This window comes from Canis lupus, chromosome 6 (genome assembly GCF_003254725.2).
Source record: "Canis lupus dingo isolate Sandy chromosome 6, ASM325472v2, whole genome shotgun sequence".
NCBI classification, from domain to species: domain Eukaryota; kingdom Metazoa; phylum Chordata; class Mammalia; order Carnivora; family Canidae; genus Canis; species Canis lupus.
In genome coordinates, this window is record NC_064248.1 from 8,855,900 (window position 1) to 8,880,284 (window position 24,385).

At 55.2% G+C, this 24,385-nt stretch overlaps 3 protein-coding genes and 1 long non-coding RNA gene across 17 annotated transcripts in view; 2 read left to right on the top strand and 2 right to left on the bottom strand.

The window, feature by feature from the left end:
* On the bottom strand, window positions 1-5,879 carry PCOLCE (procollagen C-endopeptidase enhancer). 2 transcript variants are annotated; one of them, XM_035717727.2, is made up of 10 exons: window positions 4,862-5,879; window positions 3,903-4,011; window positions 3,215-3,473; window positions 2,925-2,999; window positions 2,200-2,324; window positions 1,546-1,682; window positions 1,020-1,255; window positions 682-759; window positions 379-549; window positions 1-242 (listed from the first exon to the last, which is right to left on the bottom strand). In XM_035717727.2, the coding sequence occupies exons 1-10, from the start codon at window positions 4,954-4,956 to the stop codon at window positions 76-78; spliced, it is 1,452 nt and encodes a 483-aa protein (XP_035573620.1). In that variant the 5' UTR covers window positions 4,957-5,879; the 3' UTR covers window positions 1-75. The 2 variants fall into 2 exon arrangements, with proteins under 2 accessions (XP_035573620.1, XP_025281803.1); XM_025426018.3 differs by lacking the exon at window positions 2,925-2,999 and having other exon boundaries at window positions 4,862-5,875.
* Window positions 3,458-11,520, top strand: LOC118355002 (uncharacterized). Its single transcript, XR_004816578.2, has 3 exons — window positions 3,458-3,724; window positions 8,011-8,100; window positions 11,277-11,520. It is a non-coding gene; the product is annotated as an uncharacterized LOC118355002 (long non-coding RNA).
* FBXO24 (F-box protein 24) lies at window positions 5,985-17,843 on the bottom strand. Of its 8 annotated transcripts, none has more exons than XM_049111109.1 (10): window positions 17,763-17,843; window positions 14,074-14,172; window positions 13,803-13,986; window positions 12,421-12,659; window positions 11,958-12,192; window positions 10,686-10,844; window positions 10,292-10,413; window positions 9,887-10,018; window positions 6,938-7,108; window positions 5,985-6,599 (listed from the first exon to the last, which is right to left on the bottom strand). In XM_049111109.1, exons 1-10 carry the CDS (start codon window positions 17,826-17,828, stop codon window positions 6,237-6,239), a joined length of 1,770 nt encoding a protein of 589 aa, XP_048967066.1. In that variant the 5' UTR covers window positions 17,829-17,843; the 3' UTR covers window positions 5,985-6,236. The 8 variants fall into 8 exon arrangements, with proteins under 8 accessions (XP_048967066.1, XP_025281796.3, XP_048967068.1 ...); XM_025426011.3 differs by lacking the exon at window positions 17,763-17,843 and adding an exon at window positions 16,911-17,254; XM_049111111.1 differs by lacking the exon at window positions 17,763-17,843 and adding an exon at window positions 14,424-14,637 and having other exon boundaries at window positions 10,292-10,344.
* Window positions 17,284-24,385, top strand: part of LRCH4 (leucine rich repeats and calponin homology domain containing 4) — an 11,400-nt gene continuing 4,298 nt past the window's right edge. For 2 of the 6 annotated variants that reach the window (XM_025426003.3, XM_025426002.3), the window contains exons 1-6: window positions 17,287-17,691; window positions 21,252-21,396; window positions 21,538-21,664; window positions 21,834-21,939; window positions 23,979-24,115; window positions 24,260-24,375. In XM_025426003.3, coding sequence (XP_025281788.3) covers window positions 17,472-17,691; window positions 21,252-21,396; window positions 21,538-21,664; window positions 21,834-21,939; window positions 23,979-24,115; window positions 24,260-24,375 — 851 coding nt within the window. In that variant the 5' untranslated portion in view covers window positions 17,287-17,471. Of the gene's footprint in view, window positions 17,692-18,424; window positions 18,618-21,251; window positions 21,405-21,537; window positions 21,665-21,833; window positions 21,940-23,978; window positions 24,116-24,259; window positions 24,376-24,385 lie in introns of those variants that run through there. The other 4 variants (XM_035717725.2, XM_025426008.3, XM_025426009.3 and 1 more) reach the window with 4 other exon arrangements.

Genomic DNA, 24,385 nt, shown 5'->3' on the forward strand with positions numbered 1-24,385 from the left:
TTCCTCAGTCAAGAAACATTTATTTGGATAAGAAAGGAGTCCCTAGGGCTCTAGGCTAGGAAGGTAGCCTGGGTTTCAGGCCTGGGACCCAGCAGCCCTTCCAGGCTGGGAGGGGCACTTCCGCTTGCTGAGGTTGGTGAGGATCTGGTCCTGGTTGGGCCGGTAGAGAACCACGAAGCTCTCTGCAGGAAGGATAGGACCTCTGTTCTCTTCCACTTGGCCCATCATCAGATAACTGGCTCCTGGGGGAGGGGAGGGAAGGGAGGTATTGAGAGTGCATTATTGTGACCTTGTAGATGTACCTCCCCGTCAGAGTCCTTCAGATTCTATCATTTTCATGAGGCTAAGTCCTCCTCCCCATTTTCCCACATCTGTTACCTTTCTTCATGGGAGGGCACTGCTTGCAAGGCACATAGAACTTCAGGGGGGTGTCAGTGATTGGAGAAGGCAGGTCCAGGCCTCCGGTTTTGTAAGCACCAATGAGACTGACAGTGACAGTGAGGCCCTCCCCTGGGCCTCGAACCATGGACTTCACTGTCGCGGTCACCACTGTGGGAGAGTGGGGGTGAGAATTGAGGAGACAGAGGCCAGGTCAGGGCTGGAGCCAGGAGGGGGGACTTTGGGGACAGGAGTGGGATTAGCGCTGCTGGAGGAGCAAAGCTGGCAGATGGGGCTTCTTACCCAGGCTGCTGGAACAGAAGTTGCTCTGCAAGGTGCCTGTCCTTCGGCACTGCTTTGGGCAGGACACATTGGGCACATCTAGGAAGGAGGGGGGTGCTGTTTGTGGAGGGGGACCCAATGGGCAGGTAGGAAGGACCCCTTTCCTCCTAAAGGTCTCATTAATTTTAGTTCATTCAGAGCTCTATCCAGTGCTAGACCCCACACCCAGTACCAGACCTGAGTACGTACAGAGGAGGCACCAGAGCATAAATGTGTGCATAAATGAATGAGTTCAGAAGGGAGGTCTTTGGAATGGCTCCTTTCAGTCTATGTCCCTTCCTCCCCCTTCCCAGACTCACTGGGAGCTTCCGGAGTTGCTTGAGCCTCCGATGAGGCCTTTGGCTTCTCCACAGGTGGGGGTCCGGGCTTGGGGAGCGAGGCTCCTGACCGGGCATCCTCCCCGGGGCTCCGGGCCTGCCCTTCGGCAGCGGCACCTCGTGGCAGGGTCTTGTAGGAGGCGGAGAAGCCATCGGCCGTGACACTGAGGTCAGAGACGAACTGGACGAGGAGCTCATTCCCTTCAGAGGAGATGGGACTGCGGGTGGCGGGCACCGTGGGAAGCGTCAGGCGGGCCTTTGTAACCTCTGCCCTGGGTTAGCCTTAACCAGCTACCTGACTACGCGGGACCTACTCGCCTCTCCCTCCGTGGACCCGTCCCGGGGCCAAACCGGGTCTTCTGCCTGGTCCCCTACTAGCTCCGCCCATTTTGGGGGTCCCCGGTGCAGGTGTTCACCTCTTCATCTAAGCCAGGTCTCTCAGCCCCACTCCCTTTCCTGGGGAGGTGGAGACCCCTCCCCGCCAACCACCCGGGTCCCGCCCCCTCACCCCGGGGCGGTGTCGCCGCAGAACTTTCCCAGCCTCTTGGCGTCATCGCTCACGGCTCCGTTGAACACGCTGACCGAGTCGTAGCGGCAGTAGGTGTCGGGCTCCAGGTCAAACTTCCCGAAGGTCAGCGAGATCACCTGTCGGCGGGGAGAGAGGAGGCTGCGCGGCGGTACCCCCGGCGGCTCGAGGGCGCGGAAGCTCTGCACCTCTTGCCTCCTCCTGGAGCCCGGAAGCTCGCGGCAATCTCTCTCTCCCCTCCCGCGTCCCCTGGAGCTCCCTTCTTAAAGCAGTCACACCAGCGCTCGGAGGGTCACACACCAAGGGAACCCTTCCGTGGCGTCTGCCTTCGTCGGCAAGGTCTAGTCCAGGCTCACGCTCAAGGAACAGACCCAGCATCCACCTCCACTGCCGCCACTTACACACACAAAACACCGTTTATGTATCAGCATCGTGTACCTCGCTCTCGTAAGACTCGTCACAGGTGTTATTTTACATTTTTTTGTTTGAGCGCGAGCAGTTCTGGGTCTGTTTTCGCACCCCACCACCGTGAGCTCAGTGATCGGGACATAGCAGATGGTCAATAAATCTTTGCTGGCTGCATGCTGCAGGACGCCGCCCGGGTCCCCGAGGGCGGCCCGGGCAGGGGCTCGGTACCTGGTCCGGGGGCGCGATGATGTGCCAGGAACAGCTGATGCCCGGGGGGTAATCGGACTCGGGCCAGTTGGGCGTGGTCAGGGTTCCCTGGGCCTTCTCCAGCCGCCCCCCGCAAAATTGGTGCTCTGGGGAGGGGAGAGAGGTGTGGGGGTGGGAGGCGGTGGAGACCCTCGGTCAGCTCGAGGAGAGCGCTAGGCTGGAAGCCTGTGCTGGAAGCTCGGATGTCTGGGTCTCAGCGTGAGCGGACGAGAAGAGGGGTACGGAAGAGGGAGTTGGTTAGCAGATAGGGGGCTTGGAGAAGCAGGGCTCAGGGGAGTCTCGGACCGCCCGGCGCCCAGGTGGGCGCTGGAAGGGGGAGGAGGCATTGGCAGGACACGCTCCCTCTCGCCCCTCCCCCTGACCCGCGGCCACACCGCTCCTCTTCCCCTGGGAGATCCCATCTCCCCGGTCCGGCGGAGAAGTCCCTCTTGCAGGTTGGGGAGTCCTCACGTTGTGAGGGTGCCCTCAAATTGGGGCACAGCCCCAGAAGCCTCTTTGGGGAGGTCCCTGCCTTAAACATTTAGGGGAGACCTCTACCGCCAGGAGGGGGTGATGGGACCGCAATCGGGAGCCCCGGGCTGGGTGTAGGGGGCTCCGGGTCGGGGGTACCTAATCCCCCAGCCCGAATGCCTCCTCGCGCCCGTCTGAGGGAGCCCGATTGCGGACGGGGGCGGGCTGTTACTCACCGTCCCAGTAACCCCAGGCCGCCCATTCCACCCGCGGGTCGGTGACCCATTTCCGCCTCGCGCCTGGGGGGGGGCCTGGAAGAGGGGGTGGGCGGGAGCGGGAGGGGGGAGAGAAGACGAGGAGGAGGGACTGAAGGGGCAGTTAGTGAGGAAAAAGGGTAAGGGAGGTAATGGGGGCCCTAGGCTCTCGGGCTTGGGGTTCGGCTGGGGGTGGAGGTTAAGGCTGGGGGCGGGGCCTGCGCCGGGGGCGGGGCCAGGAGAGGGGGAGGCGGAGGCGAGTGAGGTCTCACCAGTGCCTGAGGTGGCCCGCCCGCTGTACCAGAGCAGGAAGCCTCGTCCTCCCGTGCCCTCGTCCGCCGTCATCCTCAGGGTCACCTGGTTGCCGGGGGCGACTAAGGGCGCAGGCCGGAAGGTCCCGCAGAAGCGTCCAAGCCGCTGGCCCGAGGTTCCAGACCCGGCAAAGACCTCCAGAGCATCATAACGGCAGGCGGGGTGCAGCTCCAAATCAAAGACTCGGAAGGAAAGGGACACAGTCTGGCCCTCAGGGACCTGAAGGCGGGGACAGGGAAGAGGACCTGCAAAGTCAGGCCACACACAACCCAGGCAGAGGGTACCTGTCCTTCCCCAAGCATTTCATACAGATACTGGGCCTGAACAGAAAGGGACCCCATCAGCGTGCAGAGCAGAGGACCTGGGCTCTGCAGCAGCTTTTGGCTTGTGCACGGGACAAGACCTGAGGTCCTGGAGAGATTGGAGGACTGGGAATGAAGCTGGAAGTGGAGAAGCAGACCTTAAGTAAGGTGTGAGGACGCTTTGCCCCGTGTTATTATGGGCACTGCTGCCTCAGTGACAGAGGGGATAAGGCTTGGTGGTTCAGGGATGGGAGGTGGTGGGAGCAGGGGGCCGGCAGACTGAGGTGCCCTTAGTTGGGCCTGGGAGACTACAACAAGGGGGTAGTGATAGGAAGGAACTTCTCACCGTTATTGTCCAGATGCACTCCTTATTGGGGGGGTACAGGTTGGGGAAACCCTCACTTGCCACGTAACCTGACTCCCCGGTCACATCCCCTCCACACAGGAACACAGGTCTGGAGATCAGAAGAGGCATCAGCCATGAGTGGAAGAGAGCTTGGGAAGGATAGGGACGGAGGGTGGGGGGGGCAGGGAGGGAAGCCAGGGGGATGGAGGCCTAGGGAATCTGGGGCAGCCTCAGCCAGCCATGCCGGGATTGAAAGGATTAGGAACAAGTGGGGCCAGCAACTTGGCTGTCTCTCCAACACCCCCCAGTCCCCACCCCCACCCCAATAGGAATTCCCGGAATCCTCCTCGGGCTGTTCCTCACTCTCCCCCCTCGCCCTGCCTGGCAGTCGGGGACAGGAGCCGCCTAACTACTTCCAGATGTGGACACAGCCACGAAGCCATGGGGGGGGAGGGGGCGGAGAGATGAGGAGCAGCAGCAGCAATGGCCCTCATGTTGAACCTGGAGACCAGATTTCCCCAGCTCCCAACCTTTGCCCTGCTCTCAACTACTTGAGTATCTGACTCCCAAGTCTCCCCCTCGCTCCCCCCTCTCAGCCCCCCCACCTCTCATTCTCTCCTGGAATCCAGATGTCCAGCTACCAGGCAAGTTCAAGGTCTTGGTGCTCTCAGGTTCCATAGGGGTGGGGGGTGAGGGGTGGGCAAGGGTCTGGGTGGATGGGAAGACTTAGAAGATGAGGGACAAAGGGTGGAGGAATGGGGGGCACTGGTGACCCACAGGAAATAGTAGTCTTGCAGGTAGGGAGGGAGAACATGGGGACCAGGGAAGAGTTGGGGCTATAGGAGATCTGGGGGGTGGTGCATTAGTGAAAGAATCCATGGGCTCCACAGGCAAAACCCCCAGGAATCAGGGGTTTTTGAAGCTCACTCAAGCTATCTGGAAGGTGCCAAGAGACCTACCTGGTATAGTTGGGGGTCTGGCCCTGGGTGAAAGGCAGCAGGGCCCAGGCAGTGAGGAGGGGCCCCAAGAGGGAGGCTGTGGCAGCAGGCAGCATGGCCGGGGGGAGAGGCGCCGGGGTCCTTGAGGCAGAGGCAGCAGCTGAGTTTAGCAGCAGCAGCGGCAGCAGCGGAGATAATCAGTGCCAGATGAGGCAGCCTCGGGTGTGTGGGCGTGGGGACTGGCCAGCGGGGCGGGCGGTGGGGAAGGCGGGACAGGGAGAGTTTAGTTGGGACGGTAGTGAGTCCAGGGGCCTCTCTAGGTCCAGGACACATAAATATTGACCTAAGTAGGGGGTGGAGCAGTGAAGGGCAGAAGGAGCATGAGCCCTCAGCCACAATGCAGGCATCAAGTCCTGTCACCTGGACCCCACTCTGCCCAGTGCCTGAGCATCTGGTCCTTCCTCCCAGCCATCCCTGTGCCTCCCCCTTCCCTAGACCCCTACATCTAGTCACTTACCCCTTCCTGACCTCCCCTTGCTCCAGCTAATTTTCCACTTCAAATTTCTACTATCTTCTCTCCATCCCTGGGCCAGACTAGGCCAAGGAGAGAATTTTTCCTGCTCAGCCATTTTCTCTCCCGAATATTTGGAGGTATGGGAGGGGCTAGGGGCGGGGCAGATGGTAAAGGGAGCATCCCCCTTCTGAGGAAGAGGATGGAGCAGAAAGTGAGGGAAAGGGACAAAATGTGAGACTGGACCTGGCGGTAGAGGGGAAGCGGGGGCTGACTTCACAGGGACCAAGGGAAACGGGTAGGAAGCTCTGTGAAGTCCGAGGCAAGTGGCCTCCCCAGGATGGAAGTCAGATAGAGGATCCGAGGAAGATAGAGTAGCATATGTTGGTTTCATTGTTCCAGAAGGTGGGGCTTAGACTTCCAAGTCCAGGAGCCTGGGCTGGTCTTGGGAATGGGAGGGGAGAGCAGGCTGAAAGATTCAGGTGGTCAGTTCTGTAGCACCTGAATGCCTGAGACACTTCTGCTCTGCCTGCACCCCCCGCCCCCATGCCTGGGCCTCCACTGCCCCCTGAGCCACCCGGTCCCCATCCCCTGCCCCATTTTCCTCCCAGGCCCCAGGGCTCCAAACCGGGCCTCACTTCAGCCTTTTATTCTATTTGTCCATCAAATCTCTTGTCCATGATAGTCAGATTGGGGGCTCCTCCTGGGCAGCCCCCTGAACATTTTACAAAACAGTTCCCTCTCCACCCTGGCATGTCTAGCAATCCCCGCACACCCCCCACCCCTTGTGCACATACAGTGTTTATTGCTACCACCCCATTTCTCCTTAGCTCCTGGCCCAGGGCCAGACTCTCCCTCCAGGGGTGAGACTAGGAGAGGGGGTGGTCAGCTCTCTGGGGTTGGGAGGCCTGGGCCAACGCCTGCAGCAGCCCTCTGCAGCATGTCCAAGGCCTCCCAAAAGAAATCCTTCTGTGCAGCCATCAAGGGCATCCAGCCTACGATCTCCTTCATCTTTTCCATGCGATCCTGCAAGGTGGGGCAACTGTGGATCTGGCTGAGGTACTCCTCACAGGCTTGGGCCGCCCCCCCTGCGTCTTGGGATGCTCCGGCTCCCAGGCTGGGCTCGGGGGTCCCCACCACCCTGCTGGCTGGTAGGTCCCTATAGGTGGGGTGGTGCTCGATGTCATGGCTGGACAGCATGTAGAGGCACTCTCTGGTAGAGCAGAGGGAACAGGCACACAAAGGGACCTTGGAGGAGAGAAGGGGTGTGGCTGAGTTGGGCCTTTCCTGAGGGGCTCCCAGGAAGCCCCAGCTGTTGTGTTCCTCCCTCTGAGACCAGCCCTGAGCCAGCAAGTGAGCTAGGGCTGGCTGAGTCCCAAGGTTGTGTGAGGTCAGAGAGGGCCAGCAGGGTCTGCTAAGGGAGAGAGCCAGGAGTCATGGTTTGTGGCAGGGAAGGGAGGTAGATTGTGCTGGGGAGATGCCCCCACCCTGGATTCCTGTAGGAGCCCCAGTTATGCTCCTAGGTGCCACCTGGCTCTACTGCTCCTGCCCTCCCTGGTGGCCTGCTTGTGTGACAATGCTCTGACCTTGACGTGGAGCTTCACGAAGGAGGCACTCCCCTTAGGCCAGCCAGGGAGGCGGCCTCCAGCCCCACAGCCGCAGCCCAGAAGCTCCTTGCTGAAGTCTGAGCCCTGGCTCAGCACCAGGGAGTGGTTGAGGCCACACCACAGGGTAATGGGGCGTTGCAGATAATGTACCTGAGGACACAAGACCAGGATGCCTAAGGTGGGAATGCCAAGGATGTGGGCCCCAGCTAGGGCAGGAAGGCTTAGGAAGAATCTAGGGTAACTAGGACAGGAAAACAAAGGACTCATACCCCCCCATGCCCACCCCCACTCCTGCCCAGCTAGGAGGTAGACCAGCAGCAATCTCTCCTTGGTTCTCTTGCAGTCTCAGGCAGACTCTGCACTTCCGTAGCCTCTGCATCTTTGCTTTCCAGAAAAGAGGCTACATGACTGAGCGTAGGAACTACCATTTGCTCCCTCACTGTCACCCCAGGACTGTGCCAGTCTAGTCTCTCATTCTGCCTTCCAGTCCCAGGAGGAGGACTATCCTTCCTCTTTTCCCAAAGTTTCAAGACTCCCTCCCTCCCTGTGCAATTCCAGGTTAGCCCCAGGAAGGACTTTCCTCCCACTCACTCTTCCCTTCTCTCTCTGGCATTTTCTTCTTCTTCTTCTTTTCTTTTTTTTAAGATTTTATTTATTTAATCATGAAAGACACACACACACACACAAAGAGGCACAGGAGGAGGGAGAAGCAGGCTCCACGTAGGGAGCCAGACGTGGGACTCAATCCCAGGTCTCCAGGATCATAACCCGGGCCGAAGGTGGCGCTAAACCGCTGAGCCACCCCCGGGCTGCCTTCTCTCCGGCATTTTCAACTTGTCCTATCCCTGTCTTTCCAATGGGCTACCCTATTTTGAAAAACAACATTTCCACCTGATTCCTGCTGCTTCTGACCTCTGTCTCTAAGCAGCAGAACTAGTTACATGATCAGTCTGAGGTCGACCACATTCTTGTTCTCACCACAGCCAATGTTTCCTGCACTTTCTTGTGATCTGTCTTCTCTCCTCACTATGCTACTGACATGTTCTCTCCAGATGCACTTGACCTCCCAGCTGCCAAATCCTGGGGCCTCTGCTGCACACTTCCTCCTGAGATTATGAGGCCTTTAATTTTGAAGACCACAGGTAAGTAATTTATGGTCATTATAGAAAAATTATAAAATGTGATGAGCAAAGACGAATTTAAAAATTACTGGGAAGGGGCGCCTGGGTGGTTCAGTTGGTTAAGCGTCTGACTCTCTTTTTTTTAGATTTGTTTTTTATTTATTTGAGAGAGAGAGATAGAAAACAGAGGGAGGAGCAGAGGGAGAGGGAGGGAGAATCCCAAGCTGACTCCGACCGAGTGAGGAGCCCATCTAGGGGCTCGGTCCCAGGAGCTGAGATCATGACCCAAGCAGAAATCAAGAGTGGAACACTTAACCAGCCGAGCCACGTAGGTGCCCCAAGCACCTAACTCTTGATATTGGCTCAGGTCTTGATCTCAGGGTTATGGGCTCAAGCCACACCTTGGGCTCCATGTTGGGTGTGGAGTCTACTTAAAAAAAAAAAAATCACCACCTATAATGAACATCTTGCTGGATAGTCTTCTTCACTGCTGCTTATGTGTGTATATATGTGTATAAATTGCATATTTGTAAACACAAATGGGGTTATATTATGTAAAACATAATGTGGCCTGACCATCTTTCTGTGTCAGTAAGTATATTCCTGCATTACCTGTCACCGTTAATGACGCCCTCCTGTTTGGATCTCCCTGCACCCAGGGCTTCTGGGATTTGGCATTTGAGGGTGTACCCCTCCTGTCTCAGAGACAGCCTTTTCTGGCCCTCTGCCTACAACATCTGTTCCTGCCCAGAGTTTGCTTCCCTATCCCTACTTCTGTCTGTTTTGACCTTCTTCCAACATGGAATCTAATGTCAGAGAGACACTGCCACTTTCGAAAAAGTCCAAATTGGGGCATCCCAGGTGGCTCAGCGGTTTAGCGCCGCCTTCAGTCCAGGGTGTGATCCTGGAGTCCTGGGGTTAGTCCCACGTCGGTCTTCCTGTGTGGAGCCTGCTTTCTCCCTCTGCCTGTGTCTCTGCCTCTCTCTCTCTCTCTCTCTGTCTCTCATGAATAAATAAATAAAATCTTAAAAAAAAAAAGTCTAAATTCACACTCTTCCTCTTTCCTCAAGCCAGCATCCATTCCTTTATTTGTAGTGATGCCATCTTTCTTCAAGTGGTCTTGTGCCAGAGCCGCTTTTGTCCTCCGGGCCTTTCCTCACATCTCATCAGTTTCTAGGGCCTGTTCATTTCTTTTCAAAACATCTCCAGTATCCATTCTTTTGTATTCTCACCACCTCAGGCTCTGGTCTCAAGTGCTGCCATAGCTCCCCAGTTTCCCAGTGGGCTTCTCATTCAGTGGCCTCCTGTTCTCAGTCACCCTGGGGGTTGCCTTCTCCTGCTCCAGAACCCCCTGTGACTTTCCCAAACTTCTGCCTCTCTAGGCTCACACCCACCTGTACCACCTCATATCTACCAATTTCCAAAACACCCTCTCTGCTTTAGGTATGTGCAAGCTGCACTGTCGTCTCCATTATACAGAATGCCTCTCTTCGTACCCACCCGAATCCGACCTTAGCCACTAGGCCCTGATCACATCTTACCTCTTCTGGTCATACCAGCCCACCCTGGGTCTCCCTGCCTCACTACATTCCTACTGCACTCACAGCAAGCACCGTACAGAACAGATCTCACACTGCCAACCCTGGGAAAGACACGCACCAGTATCCCAGGCATTATGTACTGGTTGGCTTAACTTCCCCAGGGAGTAAGAAGTGGATTCCAAAGAGAGTGGAGAAGTGGAGAGGTGTGAGGTTTAGGGAATTGAAGGAAGGGGGCTAGGATGAGAGTTACTGAGAAACAGGCTCACCTGTGTGGGTTCCCCTCGGTCCATTTTGTCCCCTGTTCCCAGCTGCCCATATCTGTTATTTCCCTGCATAAAGATTCGGCCAAATTCATCCACCAGGCCAAGGTGATTATAGCCAAGAGCACAAAATAAGATCTAGAAAGGAAGACAGAAAGAGAGGGTGGGCATTCAGTTCCCTCAGAGTAACTCTGAGCTCCAGAATCTCCCAACCACTAGCCTGCTATTCCCACCTGACTTCTTTTGGCCTTGCCCACTGCCTCACCCCCGCCCCCTCTCTCTCTGGGTCCCCTGTCCTTCCCTGATCAATCATTTGATTTCTGCTCATATTTCAGGCTTCTGGTACCTTTTAAACCCTACACCACACCCCCTGCCCACCCCCTCGTCTGCCCCATCCCTCCAGCATCCTACCTTGGCAGGCAGTGAAAGAGCAAGCGGCATCTGCTGGTCCAGGGGGTCAAAGGCTTGAAGGGTCCCAAAGAGATCACGATACACCCCTGGGGTATGCACCTCAAAATACACTCCTCCCTGGTCTGGGGGGTCAGGAGCCCTCAGCTCAGCAGCTTTGGGCACCCATTTCCTAGGGATAAGGCCCTACCTGGGATGAAAGTTGCAAGATCTGGGGAGTCTCACACCCACTAGAAATGTACCAGCTATGATGTCTGGGAACCTAAACTCATCTTTTCACTAGGATGCCCGAAAGGGTCCACCACAGAGCTGGACTAAGTATTAGTGGGGGGAGGTATTCATATCTTGAAGGCCTGTGTAAAACTAGGGTCTGGAGAAGCAGGAAGGTGGTTCTTACCCGTGATGTAGAGAGTACTGCTCTGGTTGGAAGCCATGCAGGCCACTCGAAGGTGAGGCAGGCACCGGGACACCTTCCTCAGGGCCAGCTGAACTGTGTAGGAGCGTGGCTGGTCCAGCTGGGTTTCATTCACGACCAAAGAGTAGATCTTTCCTTCCTCTGGGAGAGATGGGGAGAGGTAGACAATTATGTGGGGGAGGGGACCCCCCAATATCCACATTAACTTCCCAGTAGGCTTTAAGCCATAAGGAGGAAACATTTACTGCCCTAGAGTGGGGTTGGAAGAAAAATGATAGCAGCAAAATAAGAGAAGTGTGATGTCAAGTTGCCTAGATGCTAGCCCTTTACCACCAGAAATGAATCAGGGAAGTAAGTCCCTGAGTGTGAAAGATTAGTGGAAAGAAAACCCAGAGTCAGATTTGGCAGAATTCAGCTTGAGTATTAAGAGGAATGATGCTGGGCACTTGGAGCCCTGCCTGGCATTAGTAAGCCCAGAGGATCTCAAGCCTGGGAGTGTAGTCCAATAAAGGGGATGAGGATGTGAGGCTCGCTCAGTCAGAAGAGCATGTGATTTTTTTTTTTTTTTTTAAGATTTTATCTATTCATGAGAGACACAGAGAGAGACAGAGGCAGAAGGAGAGGCAGGCTCCACACAGGGAGCCCGGCGTGGGACTCGATCCCCGGTCTCCAGGATCACGCCCTGGGCTAAAGGTGGCGCTAAACCGCAGAGCCACCCCGGCTGCCTGAACACGCGATTCTTAATCTTGGGATTGTGAGTTTGAGCCCCCCATTGGGCATAGAGATTGCTTAAATAAATAAAAACTTTAAAAATACATATATATATATACACGTAATATATATATATATTACGTTATATATACGTAAACCTTATATGTGTGTGTGTATATATAAAACTTTAAATATATGTATATATGTAAATGTAAATGTATATATTTACATATATATAAACTTGATAACTTTAAACTTTCACATATATATTGAATCTATATTCTATATATATATATATAATTTTAAAAATTGGCCTTTCACTAGAATAGTGATTTCCAAACTATTTTTTGCAGCAGAGCCCTTTATTCATATGAAACACACAGAATCTTAAGACTAGAAGACAGACAAAAGGCAAAGCTCTTTGGTTTGAGAGCAGGATGAGGGGGCACAGGGAAACCCATGTGAGAGGCCTCCCTCCTCCCCTGCAGCAGGTCCTGAGGAATCTGTGGAAAGCAATTTGCAAACCCCTGCTCTAGGCCATACCTGTGAGAAGCAGCAGAGCCCGCTGGGTCTCCTGACCCACCAGCACAATCTGTTTGAAGCTCATGGAGTGGTGGAAGGTCATCTTAAAGACCCGCTGCCCACTGGACTGCAAGTAGACCTCGACGCAGTCACAGGCCCGGCTGCCAGTTGTGCCTACCACCCCTGGCTGCTCCCGAGTGGCCAATACATAGAGGTATTTACGGTAAACTGTGTCACATCTTGGGTCTGAGGCAAACTGTAGGAAGAGATGAAGGTGTCTGGGACCTAGGCCTTGGAGAGGAATGAGTCTGGGTCAATTGAATCCTGGGGTGAGGTACTTGGGTTCAGGGCTGGGAAACGAGGACTTGTTTTTCAGTTCCTGGGATAGGAGGGCGGCTGTCCTGAGAATACCTCAGGGCTGGTGTGGGCCCTGGGTCCCCGCAGGAGGGGTGGGGGTCTCAGCTGCCAGGGCTCTGCTACTCACATCCTTGGCTCCACGACACAACACAACATAGCGGCAGGCTCGCTTCCACTGGATCTGGCCAAGGGTAGAGGAGACCAGGGCATTTTTGAGGAAGAAGAGGGTCCCCGCATAGTCAAGAATGAAGACATGGTCCTTGGTGGGCAAGAAGCGGCGGTAGCCATGGGCTAGCAGGGGGGCTACACTCTTGCTGAGACAGCGGCGGCGGCCCCCAAATGCCTGGAAATACAGGCCCTTCGTGTCTGGAGAAGGGAAAGAGATGGAAGGCTCAAGGGGTCAGGATGGCACAAGGGAGAGGAATCAGAGCTTGGGCACACTAGATTTCTCTGGTAGAGTGGTATTTAGCAGCTCCCATGCCCAAGACTGGGGAACAAACCCCTTCTAAAGGACATTGGAAAGCTCAGAGGTTATCTTTAAAAAACCCCTATCTATATAGGATGGACATCTTGAATAAACCCTCATGCCAGAACATTAGTTCTCTGCTCCTTCCTCCCCCCTTCAGCCCAGGGCACTACACATGCTTCTAAGTGCTTCCTCAATCCAACCTTGCATCAGAGACATCAAGGGGAAAATAATACATAGAAAAGCAGCAGAAGCGGATCCCTGGGTGGCTCAGTGGTTTAGTGCCTGCCTTCAGCCCAGGGCATGATCCTGGAGACCCAGGATCGAGTCCCACATCGGGCTCCCTGTGTGGAACCAGCTTCTCCCTCTGTCTGTGTCTCTGCCTATCTCTCTCTGTGTCTCTCATGAATAAATAAAATCTTAAAAAAAAAAAAAAGAAAAAAGAAAAGCAGCAGAAGGAGGAGTGAAAAAGAATGACCGAGAAACTCCTAGCTCTGGATCAGATCTAGATCTCCCCTAATCTCCAGTGTGTGAAATCAAGTACTTGGATAGGGGCTCCCTGGGAATTCTTCATATCTCAGCAAACTGGGGTGATTTTGTTCCTCAGGGAACACCGGTTGTCACAACTGGGGGAAGTTTGCTACTGGTATCTAGTGGGTGGAGGCTAGGGATGCTGCTGAACATCCTACAATGCACAGGATGCACCTCCCCCCCACTCCAAATAACATTTTGGTCCCAAATGTCAACAGTGACAAGGTTGAGAAACACCAGGTTTGGGGAATGGAGGAGGTATCCAGGGTAGATTTAGAAGAGAGTCTGAATATGGAGGGAGGTTTGTCAGGCATGCTAGTAATAGGGGTCCATCAGAGGGTGGAACTAGAGGATTGTAACGCTCAAGGGTGTATGTTTGAATCTAGTGGTTCTTCCAGAGAAAGGGGCCCTGGAAGTTTGGCTGGGAATGCTGAGGCATCTCTATGAAACAGGGGATCCCAGAATAAGGTAAGACAGAGGCAAAGAGAACAGGAGTTTCTGGGGAGGTGTACAGTTAAGAATGGCAGCTCTCTTCCAGGGCCGGACCCCAGAACCCTGCTCTCGTAGGCGAGGACTGAGCCTGCGACAGATGCGTCTCCACACGCCCTCAGCATCGCACACTTCGTGGAAGTAGTGGCAGGTCTGGCCCAGAGCGACTACATCTCTGACTGGGAGGAATGAGATGATATGCTCCACCTGGAGGGGCAGGAGGAAGGAAGCAGGGATCACCCTCAGTGGTCTGGCCCTCTGTCCTTTATTAATACCTCCCTGCAGAGGACTCACCAGCTCTGGGGGGAACACCTGAACAGAAATAGGGTTCCCTCTCCCCTTCTTCTCTTCACCCCCAGGCTCTGGGCCACAGGAAGGGCAGCTCCGCTTCACCTACCCAAGGAGAAGGGGGAGCACAGGGGTTCCATGAGAGGCCTCTTTTGCTCCCTTCTCTCAGGCTGTCGTTCATTAGCTTCTTTCTTGGGGGCTCACAGCTCTGTGCTCACAAATCCTCCCATCTTTCTCTCTAGGTCCATGGGTCACCCCTCTCTGCTGTGTTCCTTAGTCCACCAGCTCCAAAGAACCCCTCCCCCGATTTCTGGTTGCCATCTTCTTGTCCTTCCCTTGGCTCACTACCCTCTCACCCGGAGCCCTTCCTCCCGTCTGCACAGCCCGGTGAATTTTTGCAGCTTTCGTCTCTGGCTTCTCCTCACCATCCTGACTGCCCCCTCCCTGCTCCTGCCCTCATTTCTCCAGGCTCCTTGGCCCCCTGTAGTCAGCTCCCTGGCCCCCGTCCCTGCTGCCTTTCCCACACCATGTCCCCTGCCTGGGCTTGGGGGACCTCTGGGGCCCCTCTGCCTCCTGGCCCCTCCCCCATGGAGTCTGGGAAGACAAACCTCTCTGTGACCTCACTGTCCAGCCACTGTGACCTATTTCCCCAACCTGGCCCAAGATTTTCTCTTACACAGCTCCTGGATTCTAGCTCAGCTCTAGCCACCCAGTGGCTCATGGGATATGCATTTTACAGGAGAAAGTGTGAACTACTGGTAGATGTGGCCTTTCCTTTTGGGGACTAGTTGTGAGGTTCCTCTACTTGAGGCCCTTTTAGCACGAACTCTGTTCTGTAGAGAAACAGTGGTGAATTCTTCATATCTCAGCAGGCTAGGGCCGTCAGGGGATTTTGTAGCCCAATAGTAAAACTCAAAAAAAAAAAAAAAAAAAGTGTAAACTCAGTTTGACAGGTGCGGGGGGAAAGGTGACTCTGCTCTTAGAGGAGAGCATGCATCAGAAGAAAGTGGAAACAATTCAGCACAAACCTTTCAGTCTTATAAAAACACATCCAGAGGGACGCCTGGGTGGCTCAGGGATTAAGCGTCTGCCTTCGGCTCAGGGCATGATCCCAGGGTCCTGGAATCAAGTCCCGAATTGGGCTCCCCAGTGAGCCTGCTTCTCCCTCTGCCTGGTCTCTTACTCTCTGTGTCTCTCATGAAAAAATAAAATCTTTTTTTTTTTTAAATTTTTATTTATTTATGATAGTCACAGAGAGAGAGAGAGAGGCAGAGACATAGTCAGAGGGAGAAGCAGGCTCCATGCACCGGGAGCCCGATGTGGGATTCGATCCCGGGTCTCCAGGATCGTGCCCTGGGCCAAAGGCAGGCGCCAAACCGCTGCGCCACCCAGGGATCCCTAAAATCTTTTTTTAAAAAATATTTTTTATTCATGAGAGACAGAGAGAGAGAGAGAGAGAGGCAGAGACACAAGCAGAGGAAGAAGCAGGCCCTATGCAGGGAGCCTGATGTAGGACTCGATCCTGGGACTACAGGATCATGCCCTGGGCCAAAGGAAGGCGCTAAATCCGCTGAGCCACCCAGGGATTCCCGAAAAAATAAAATCTTTTTTTTTTTTCCCGAAAAAATAAAATCTTAAAAAAAAAAAAACAAACCCAAAAACATCCAAAAGCAGATTTGCTGGGACAGTAACATCAATGCCATCAATGCATGTATGAAGGACAACCTATGAAGGTGGAAGAAAGGGATAGAATTACTCTGAAACCTGGGGTATCTCCCACAGTCTAAGCTTTTAAGGTAGTCTTGGGTGGGGGGAGGGGTGCCGTGTATGAGAAACAGCAGGAGTTTGGGATGTGTCTGTCCAGGTAGGGCCAAAGGATCTACACCAATAAATCCAAGGAGTAATCGGCTCTTCCAGGAACTCAGAGCAATCCAGTCCTGGACAACCAGCTCTCAGCTGCCAAGTATTACAGATTTTACTGTGCCAGCTAATTGTCAACCACCTGAACTCCCTTATTCATGGTGACTAGTAAACAACTAGTTTGAGACACCGCGGATAGAATTTTAATCATCCAGTAAATGTTTAAGAATGTCAACATTTGAGATGTGATTTATAAGAAAGTTTCAGTGGCCTGAGGTCAGGCAACTCTGACCATATTAAATGGACTATGTCGATGTATTGGATCCTTCTGCCACCTAAGAGGATGCTAAGCTCTCTCGGCAGACAGAAAAGGATCGTCGGCTTCCTCTCGTGTCTGGGTCCCCTTTATCCGCTCCATTTCAGCTCAAGGGGCAAAGAAAAGGTGCAAATAGAAAAAAGTCCACCATAGGAGCTCCTGGGAAACCGGGCTTCTAGAGCAAGAGGTCAGTAACTTGCGGTTTGCTCTTGCCAACTCATCAACTTCCCTCTGCCTCAGTTTCCTCGTTTGTTAAACGGACGGCTTTTCTAGAGGGCACGGTCCCTTAAGGACTAAGCCCGCCCAGGGGCGCTCTTCTGGGCAGGCTGGCCGGCAGGGCGGCAGCTCTGGAGGATCTGGTCTCCTGTAACCCTTCCTCCGGAGCTGGGCATCTCCGGTCTCCGCGAAGTCCCCCGCCCGCCGGGGCGGCGCACACCGCCGCAGGGTCTCAGCTTCTGCGGCCGGAAAGGCCTCCAGGGTCCCTTCGGCTGCGAGGACCCCCTGGCCTCAGGCGTCGCCTCGCCCGCGGCCTCCCTCGCACCCTCACAGCGGGCTCGCTCCCTATCATTTCCAGCTCGCACGCGCCACTCCAGCCCTTGCACTGTTCCCAGCCGGCAAAGCCCGCAGCGCTGGCATTCTTTACCTCGATCTCAAAGTTCTAGCTCACCCGCCTCCTTCTAGGCGAAGGGACCGCCTTCTCGCCCATGCTATTGGTTGATCCAGCCGTCCCTCAGAGAGGAGGCCGAGCCAGGTTCCCTCCGGCGGATCTAATTGGCCTTCTTGACAGTCACTCGCCTGTATCTGGCTTGCGATTGGTCTCCGTGGGAAGAAAACCAGGAGCCGGCTTGCGGTCTCTCGGCCTCTATCCCTTCAACTGGAGCGCCGGCGGCCCCGTCTCCTGGTGAGACCTGATTGGCTCCATCTCCGGCCCTCAGAGCTGCGATTGGATGCGGCTGCGCGGGGCGGGCCGGCCTGGAGCGTCGGCCGTTGGCGAGCGCTCCATTCTAGCCCCCTCCCTCCTGTCGCCTCACTCGGGCGCCGGAGTCTCCACGCCCCCGGCGGGTTCTGATTAGCCACTTCCGACGCGTCTCGGGACCGCGATTGGTCCACCGGGCCCCTGAGCCCGTTTCCTCCCCCTTGAAGCGACTACGGCGGCTCCAAGGAGGGGGAGGGGGGGAGGAGGGACGGCCGGTCCCGTCAGTCAGGCAGCGGGAGCCGCCGGGAGCGGATGGCGGCGGCGGTAGCGGCCCCACTCGCCGCCGGGGGTGAGGAGGCGGCGGCCACGACCTCGGTTCCAGGGGCTCCGGGTCTGCCCGGGAGCCGCAGTGCAGAGCGGGCCCTAGAGGAGGCGGTGGCCACCGGGACCCTGAACCTATCTAACCGGCGCTTGAAGCACTTCCCCCGGGGCGCGGCCCGCAGCTACGACCTGTCAGACATCACCCAGGCTGGTGAGTGCGCTCGGCCCCGTACGCGGCCGAGACCCTCATTTGCATAGACCCGCCCCCAGCTTGTTTCTCACCGGGCTCTGGAGTCTGGCCCGCCCCTTCACCTGACCGTCGGGGTTCTCAACCCAGCCGATTTGCATAAGCCCACTACCTCCCCCTCCTCACTTTGAGAACTACTAGACAATGAACGCATTTCTCGTTTGCACCGAACGCCCAGCGCCCCGGCTGAGCGCTGTGAGAATTCCCCCTTTTCTCCTTCTCTTTATTTGCATATCTGCGCACCTGTAGAATGGCCCCGCCCCTCACCTGGTTGGCTTATTTGCATGACCTCTTCAACCTTAGTTCTGATCGTTCCTTAAAGCAGCCCCCACGAGTCCCTCTAATGACTTCTTTCCCTTCCTCCACTTCTCCCAATTCTTTCTCCCCGTTCCACCGAGATCCGAGCAGCCTTAGGCCCCCCTCATCCCTAGGGTTTGCCCCTAACAACCTGGTGTTTCTGTTTACTGTGCTTGTCGTCCCGCCCCCTAAGGTTGCTGGCTCTCTCCACTCTTCACCCAGCTGGCCTATGGGAAAGAAGCAGATCTTCCAACTCCCCTAACTCTTTTCTCCTCCAGCTCTTCCACCTATTATCCCTGACTTATCTTATCTTATCCAAGACTCCTCCTCCTGCTTGCCTGTGTGAGGTCACTATGGAGCCTGTGACCTCATAGGGACCCTAGAATTCCCAATTCAGTTTCTGCTTTCCCTAGGGGGAGGGACTTGAGGCAGTCGCTGAAAGGAAGGAAATCTTATCTCCTGGCTAGGAGTACTGGGAAGCTAGAGACTGCCCCACTGCCCTTCCACTCCCCCACTCACAGATCCCTCTAATCGTGTTAACCTCCTGCCTGGTGTCTCTTGATCGTGGGGTGTGGGGGACTCTACCATGACAGGTGAGTCAGACCTCAGCTGCTCAGGAGGCAACAACCTATGACCTTGGGCTGGCAGCTGGGGGGTGGAGATTGGGAGTGGGGAGAAGGACTGCATTCCCGAAGCCCCACCCCAGCCTAGCCCAGGGTGGGACTTTGGGCTGGGTGAGCGTCCTGATGACACTGCTCTGCGACTGCATGTGTTTCTCCTCCAGCAGGTGCTTTCTCACCTGCAAATACTCAAGTGGGCACAAACACTCTTTTCTCCACTGCTCTGGGGAGGGCCAGTTTAAGCCTCTCCGCTTTTCTTGGGTTGCTGGGTAAACTCACTTGCCTGCCATGCAGTGAGTGAGTTCAGGGAATGAGTGAGCCCCAGGAGCCAATCCTCTCCCTCTCAGTCTCCCCCAGCCGCCTAACCCCGAAGCTTCAGATTGACCTCAGCAGCTGTGTGACACTCGCCCGTCTGTTCCCTTTCCCCTCCCCCTTGCTTGTTTTTGTGACAAAGACCAAATGTTATTCTTTACTTCCTTAGGACTCTGCCTCTGTGAGTGGACTCCTGGGGAAAAGTACCAAGAACTCCCAGGCCCCTCCCAACCCCTACCCCCTCCCACCCTCCTCCGCCCGGCATTCCGGCTTAGGGTGCAGGCAGCTCCCCTGAGTGTGCTTGTCTGCTGAAGCGGGGAAAATTCCAGCTTCTCTGGGACCTCTCCCTGTCCTGCTCTCCACACAGAAATCCTGAGTCCTTTCTGGGCCCAGCTTGTAGGCCATGGTGGAATATCTCTTGTCGAGAACATTCTCCTCTGACCCTTCTCCCCAAGCAGAATGCTTATAGTGTGGGGCAGAAAAGGGAAGTGACAGTCCGTGTTACCCATACTGTGCCCTCCACACCAACTTGCCCTCCAACCTGGACTGAACACTTCAATACTCTGCCAGATTCTTTTGAGCCCTCTCCTGGTTTCCCAGCTTTTTCTGACCCATTGTTTTCCCTGCATATTTCCTATGGCACAGGTCTTAGATATCCCCTGGACTCTTATTCCTTGGGGCCCCTGAAAGTAGGATGAACCCTGAGACAGTGGGGAGGGGCCGCTCTCGCAAAGGAGAAGTGCTGCTCATTCTCTCTCAGACCACATCCTGTGCCTCCTGTGCCCTGCCTCCTCCAGCCCAGGCTCCCTTCCCCTCCTAGCTTTTGCCCCCCCCACCACTGCTTAGCCCATCTTGTCTTCCGCCCCCTTCATCCACAGCATGCGCTGCTTGCGCGTGTGCACACATACACACAGACATTTGTAGATGTAGGGAGAGCAGGCAGGTGGAGGGCAAACATATGAGGACTGCATCTGGCTGTCTCACCCTCTTCAGAACTCGGTCATTTCCCTTGGTGGATCTCCTCTCTTTGCACACCAGGGCTGTGAACAGAGAGGGAGAAAGGAGGAGCCCTGGTGCATCAGGCTGTCCTCTGCCCTGCTAAACATAGAGCCCACCAGAGACAGAACTTGTCTAGATTGTTTCTACTCCATTTCCTGTCATGAGACTCATTTCCTTGGGGGATATACCCCAGCTTCCCTCCCATCAGCTTTTGCTCACCCCTTCCTGGGGAGGGCTGCCTAAGAAGCTCACCCAAGTGCTATTGCCAGGGGCATCCCCCAGCAGGCCCTGGGCTCCTCCCAGTGCAGGCGAGGAGAGGAAATAGAAACCCAGACTTGAAGAGCTCTAAGCAGTTAGAGTCCGTAGACTGGCAGAAACCTCATGCCTGACTCCTTTCATTGGAGTGGCAGGTAACCCCTTGAGATAAGGGGTGGTGGTCATAGGCATTCCCCTCCCTTCCTCCCTCCCTGTTCCTCACCCACATCAAGACACAGGCAAAAGAGCTGAGCGCCTCAGCCTGGGTCAGTAAGAGAGGAAATAGAGGAGGGCTGGTGAGGCTATGGTGGGAAGGAGGCCAGTCCTAAAGAAGGTGTATCCTGATGGGAGGGACTTGAGGATTCCAGCTCCCACCTCTAGCTTTGGTCAGCTGCTCTCTTTCCCCTCTTGGTCCTTGGGAGTCTGTTCCTTCACAGACCCTTGGACCTGGCTTTCTGATCCCAGGGACTGATGAAGAACCATTGTCCAGTGTGTTAGGAGCTTTACTTATTCTGTAGAGCCAGACTCTAATGACCCTTGGTTTCTTTCCCCTGTGTTGAAAAGAGATTGAAGCTGGGGACAAGGCCCCCGAGGAGAGAGGAAGAGGGACGAGCTTGCTCAGTGGCCTCGCCCCGGGGTTACTATATTCTTATCTCGAGCCTCCTAGCCCCTTACCTTTCTGTTTTCTTTGGAGCACCAGCCTTCTCCATAGAACAGCAGGAACCACGAGTTCTAGAAGCCAGTCACCCTTTCCAGGGTAGCCCTTCATTGGTGTATTCAAAGGTGGTGGTCATGGTTTGTCCTCCTAAGTCTGGGCTTCTCCAGCCCAGTGAGTGTCCCTTTGCTGTTCTGGTAATGCTTGGAATGTACTCAGTTTGGCAGAAAGCTTTATTCTCTCCAGGGAACTCATGTTTATAGGCCTGATTCTTTATGTCCGACGGGGAGGTGGACGGCTGGGCAGTTGGCTCTGGGAAAGTTCAGGGCCCTCTTGTCCAGGGTTGGGCTCATCCACAGCTCTCCCCTGACACTTGCTTCCCCTAGACCTGTCCCGGAACCGGTTCCCCGAGGTGCCAGAGGCAGCATGCCAGCTGGTGTCCCTGGAGGGCCTGAGCCTCTACCACAATTGCCTGAGATGCCTGAACCCTGCCTTGGGGAATCTCACAGCCCTTACCTACCTCAACCTCAGGTAGGGAGGTATGGCCAGGGGAGGGTGGGAGCCCCAAGTCCTGGTGCATGGTACTCTGAGTGCCCCTCCCACGACCCCGAAAAGAGGGCAACACTAGGATGCCATGCCTGGAGAGTGAGCACCATGCCCTTCTGTCCACAGCCGAAACCAGCTGTCGTCACTGCCACCTTACATCTGCCAGCTGCCCCTCAGGGTGCTCATCGTCAGCAACAACAAACTGGGAGCCCTGCCTCCCGACATCAGCGCCTTGGGAAGCCTTCGGCAGCTTGTGAGCATGGGGAGCAGGGCCAGAAGAGGGGCTGCTGAGCCAGGCACCAGGGGACCTTTGGGGGAAGTTAAGGAGAGGTGGGGAACCAAAGGAGCTGGCCAGAGACAGAAGGCAGTTTCTGATGCCCCTAGTCTCATGGCTCCTGGCCTACTTCTTTTCCTCCCTGCAGGATGTGAGTGGCAATGAGTTGCAGGCCCTCCCGGCAGAGCTGTGTAGCCTCCCTTCCCTGCGGGACCTCAGTGTGCGCAGGAACCAGCTCAGCACCCTGCCTGATGGTGAGGAGAATGAAGAGCTGGAGGGAGGAGGTGGTTGGCGGGGAGGGAGTATGTGTATCTACACTGGAGAACTCACAAAGACTCTTCACAGAACATCAGTGCCCCAGGTACAGATAAACAGACTACATTATCTAATGTGTTCTTGACCAGCAAGCCTCGGAGGCTAACAAGGCATGGGTGGTTAACTCTGTTTTCATAAATGAGGAACAAGGCACAGAGAAAGGAGACAGGGTGCATGTGTTAGCACCCTATAGAGTCATAAGGTTGGAAGGGGCCTTTGCAGTTACCTGGGATCATCACTCACCCAGTGGGAGCTCTCAGACACCTGAATCATATGATGCCCTGTGCCTCCTCCCCAGAGTTTCTGAGTCCATAGAGCTAGAGCCCAAGCAGCCCCATTGTAACGAGCTAATTGTGATCCACCCTAACATTTGATAGCCCCTGCTCCAAAGCAGGCACCCCTTCCCTTATTCAGGCAGCATGGTTGTGTGCTTCCTGTGTTTTAAGTGGGGATCAGGTAGACGTGAGTGATGTCACGTTAAACGTTAAAATGTTTGGGCTTCATAGGGAGAGATGAGTGGAGGGAAGTGCTAGAACAGGACACATAAAGAGCTTCAGGAGCTAGAGGGAGGCACGTGGCTCTGCTCTGGGAGCTTGAGGAAGACTTCTTCCCAGAGGCATGATAGGAGCTGACCTGTGAAGGAAAGTTCTCCTTCCTTCTACATCCCAGGCAGGGGAAACCCATGTGCAGAGCATGTGGGTGGGAGGGAGCACAGTCAGGCACGGATGTGGTGAGAAAGGCAAGCCAGGGCTGGGTGGGAAGGACCAGAGCCATGCTCATCTTGGTTTTGTTTTATTTTTATTTTAAAAAGTTTTTTTTGTTGTTGTTTTTTTTTTTTTGTTTGTTTTTTTGTTTTTTTGTTAAGATTTTATTTATTCCTGAGAGACACACAGAGAGAGGCAGAGACATAGCAGAGGGAGAAGCAGGCTCCCCTTAGGGAGCCCCATGTGGGACTTGATCCCAGGACCTGGGATCACGCTCCAAGCTGAAGGCAGACGCTCAACCGCTGAGCCACCCAGGCACCCCTCATCCTGGTTTTAAAGAGCAAGAGAGGGGAGTCAGGTGGCAACTCCTTTTCTCTGGGCTCCACCTACTGCTGCTCTGGCCCCCTCTCCTTCTAAGTTGGTAGCAGTGTAAACAAGCATTTGATCAGGATGCTCTCTGGTGCATAAAAGAGACCCTAGCAAAACACCCTGGGGGCACAGAGGAAGGCGCAGTGAATTCTAACCTGAGTGTCTAGAAAGATTTCATGGAAGATGCAACACTTGAGCTGAACTTTGAAAGATGGTCACAAAAATGAGTGTCCCAGTTGAGCAAACAGCACGTAGAAAGGTCCAGAAGCTGAGGGTTGTCTGATGTGTGTGAGGGTGGGCAGTGAGATGGGAAATGTGGAACTAGCCAGATCATGAACACCTTGACTGTACTGGGCCAAGGAGTGGGGAATTTTATTCTGTGTCTCTACTACCACTAATCCAACTGTGCATGTTTGCGAAGTAGAAAAAGGCACACTCCCTGTGGGTGGGCACAACCTTGCCTGGGGCTGGAAGGGCTTAGCTAGTAAAGTTCAGGTGGGATTGCAGACTAGGTGGCTCTGTGCAGGGCACAGTCCACTCACTCTCAGCTGCCTCGGCTGCGAGGCACGGATGGTTTTTGAGCCTTCCAACGTCGCAGTTTGGTCTGGGTCTTGTGATGGTCACTTGGGGATGAAGGAACGGTTGAAGTCTGGAGTGGGCAGGATGGGGCAAAGGAGAGAAGAGGTACATGAGCTGGGCAGGAGCTAAGGGAGGGGAGGCCTGGAGGTGGGAACGTGAGCAGGAAGAGAGGCAGGAAGGTTGTTCTCAGGGAATACCTCCGCCAGCCAGGGCAGAGGCTGTGGTGGACCCAAGGGTGGCCAGTGGGCCAGAGCAGAGGGCAGAGGAAGTGAGCACAAGGCCCCACCCTTGGGCAGGCTCCTGACTCTTCCCTCACCCACCCCCAGAGCTGGGGGATCTTCCTCTTGTCCGCCTGGATTTCTCCTGTAACCGTGTCTCCCGCATCCCGGTCTCCTTCTGCCGCCTCAGGCACCTGCAGGTCATTCTGCTGGACAGCAACCCCCTGCAGAGCCCACCGGCTCAGGTGAGGGGTGGGTCTGCTGTAGGCCATGGGGGCGGAGCTGAGAGTGGGTATGAGTTGGGAAATGAGTCCCTTTAGCAGCCAAGCGGGATCTGGGGGCCCCCGTTCCCTTTCTCTAACCCCTGTCACACACCTCCTTATACCTAGATCTGCCTGAAGGGGAAACTTCACATCTTCAAGTACTTGTCAACAGAGGCGGGGCGGCGTGGGGGGTCTGCACTGGGGGACCTGGCCTCTTCCCGCCCCCCAAGCTTTAGTCCCTGGTAAGTCCCA

Bases quoted from the DNA above. Each gene is read 5' to 3' on its own strand.
- PCOLCE (XM_035717727.2), bottom strand. From the start codon at position 4,956: ATGCTGCCTGCTGCCACAGCCTCCCTCTTGGGGCCCCTCCTCACTGCC. The intron at 3,474-3,902 runs GTGAGAAGTTCC...CCCCGCCTTCAG, and splicing joins AGTGCATCTGGACAATAACG to GTCCCTGAGGGCCAGACTGT. The intron at 760-1,019 runs GTGAGTCTGGGA...CCTCCTTCCTAG, and splicing joins AGCAACTCCGGAAGCTCCCA to ATGTGCCCAATGTGTCCTGC.
- FBXO24 (XM_025426010.3), bottom strand. From the start codon at position 14,495: ATGGTGAGGAGAAGCCAGAGACGAAAGCTGCAAAAATTCACCGGGCTG. The intron at 12,660-13,802 runs GTACACCTCCCC...TCCCTTCTCCAG, and splicing joins GAGAGCTGCCATTCTTAACT to ACACGAAGGGCCTGTATTTC. The intron at 6,600-6,937 runs GTCAGAGCATTG...CTCTCCTCCAAG, and splicing joins TCGTGAAGCTCCACGTCAAG to GTCCCTTTGTGTGCCTGTTC.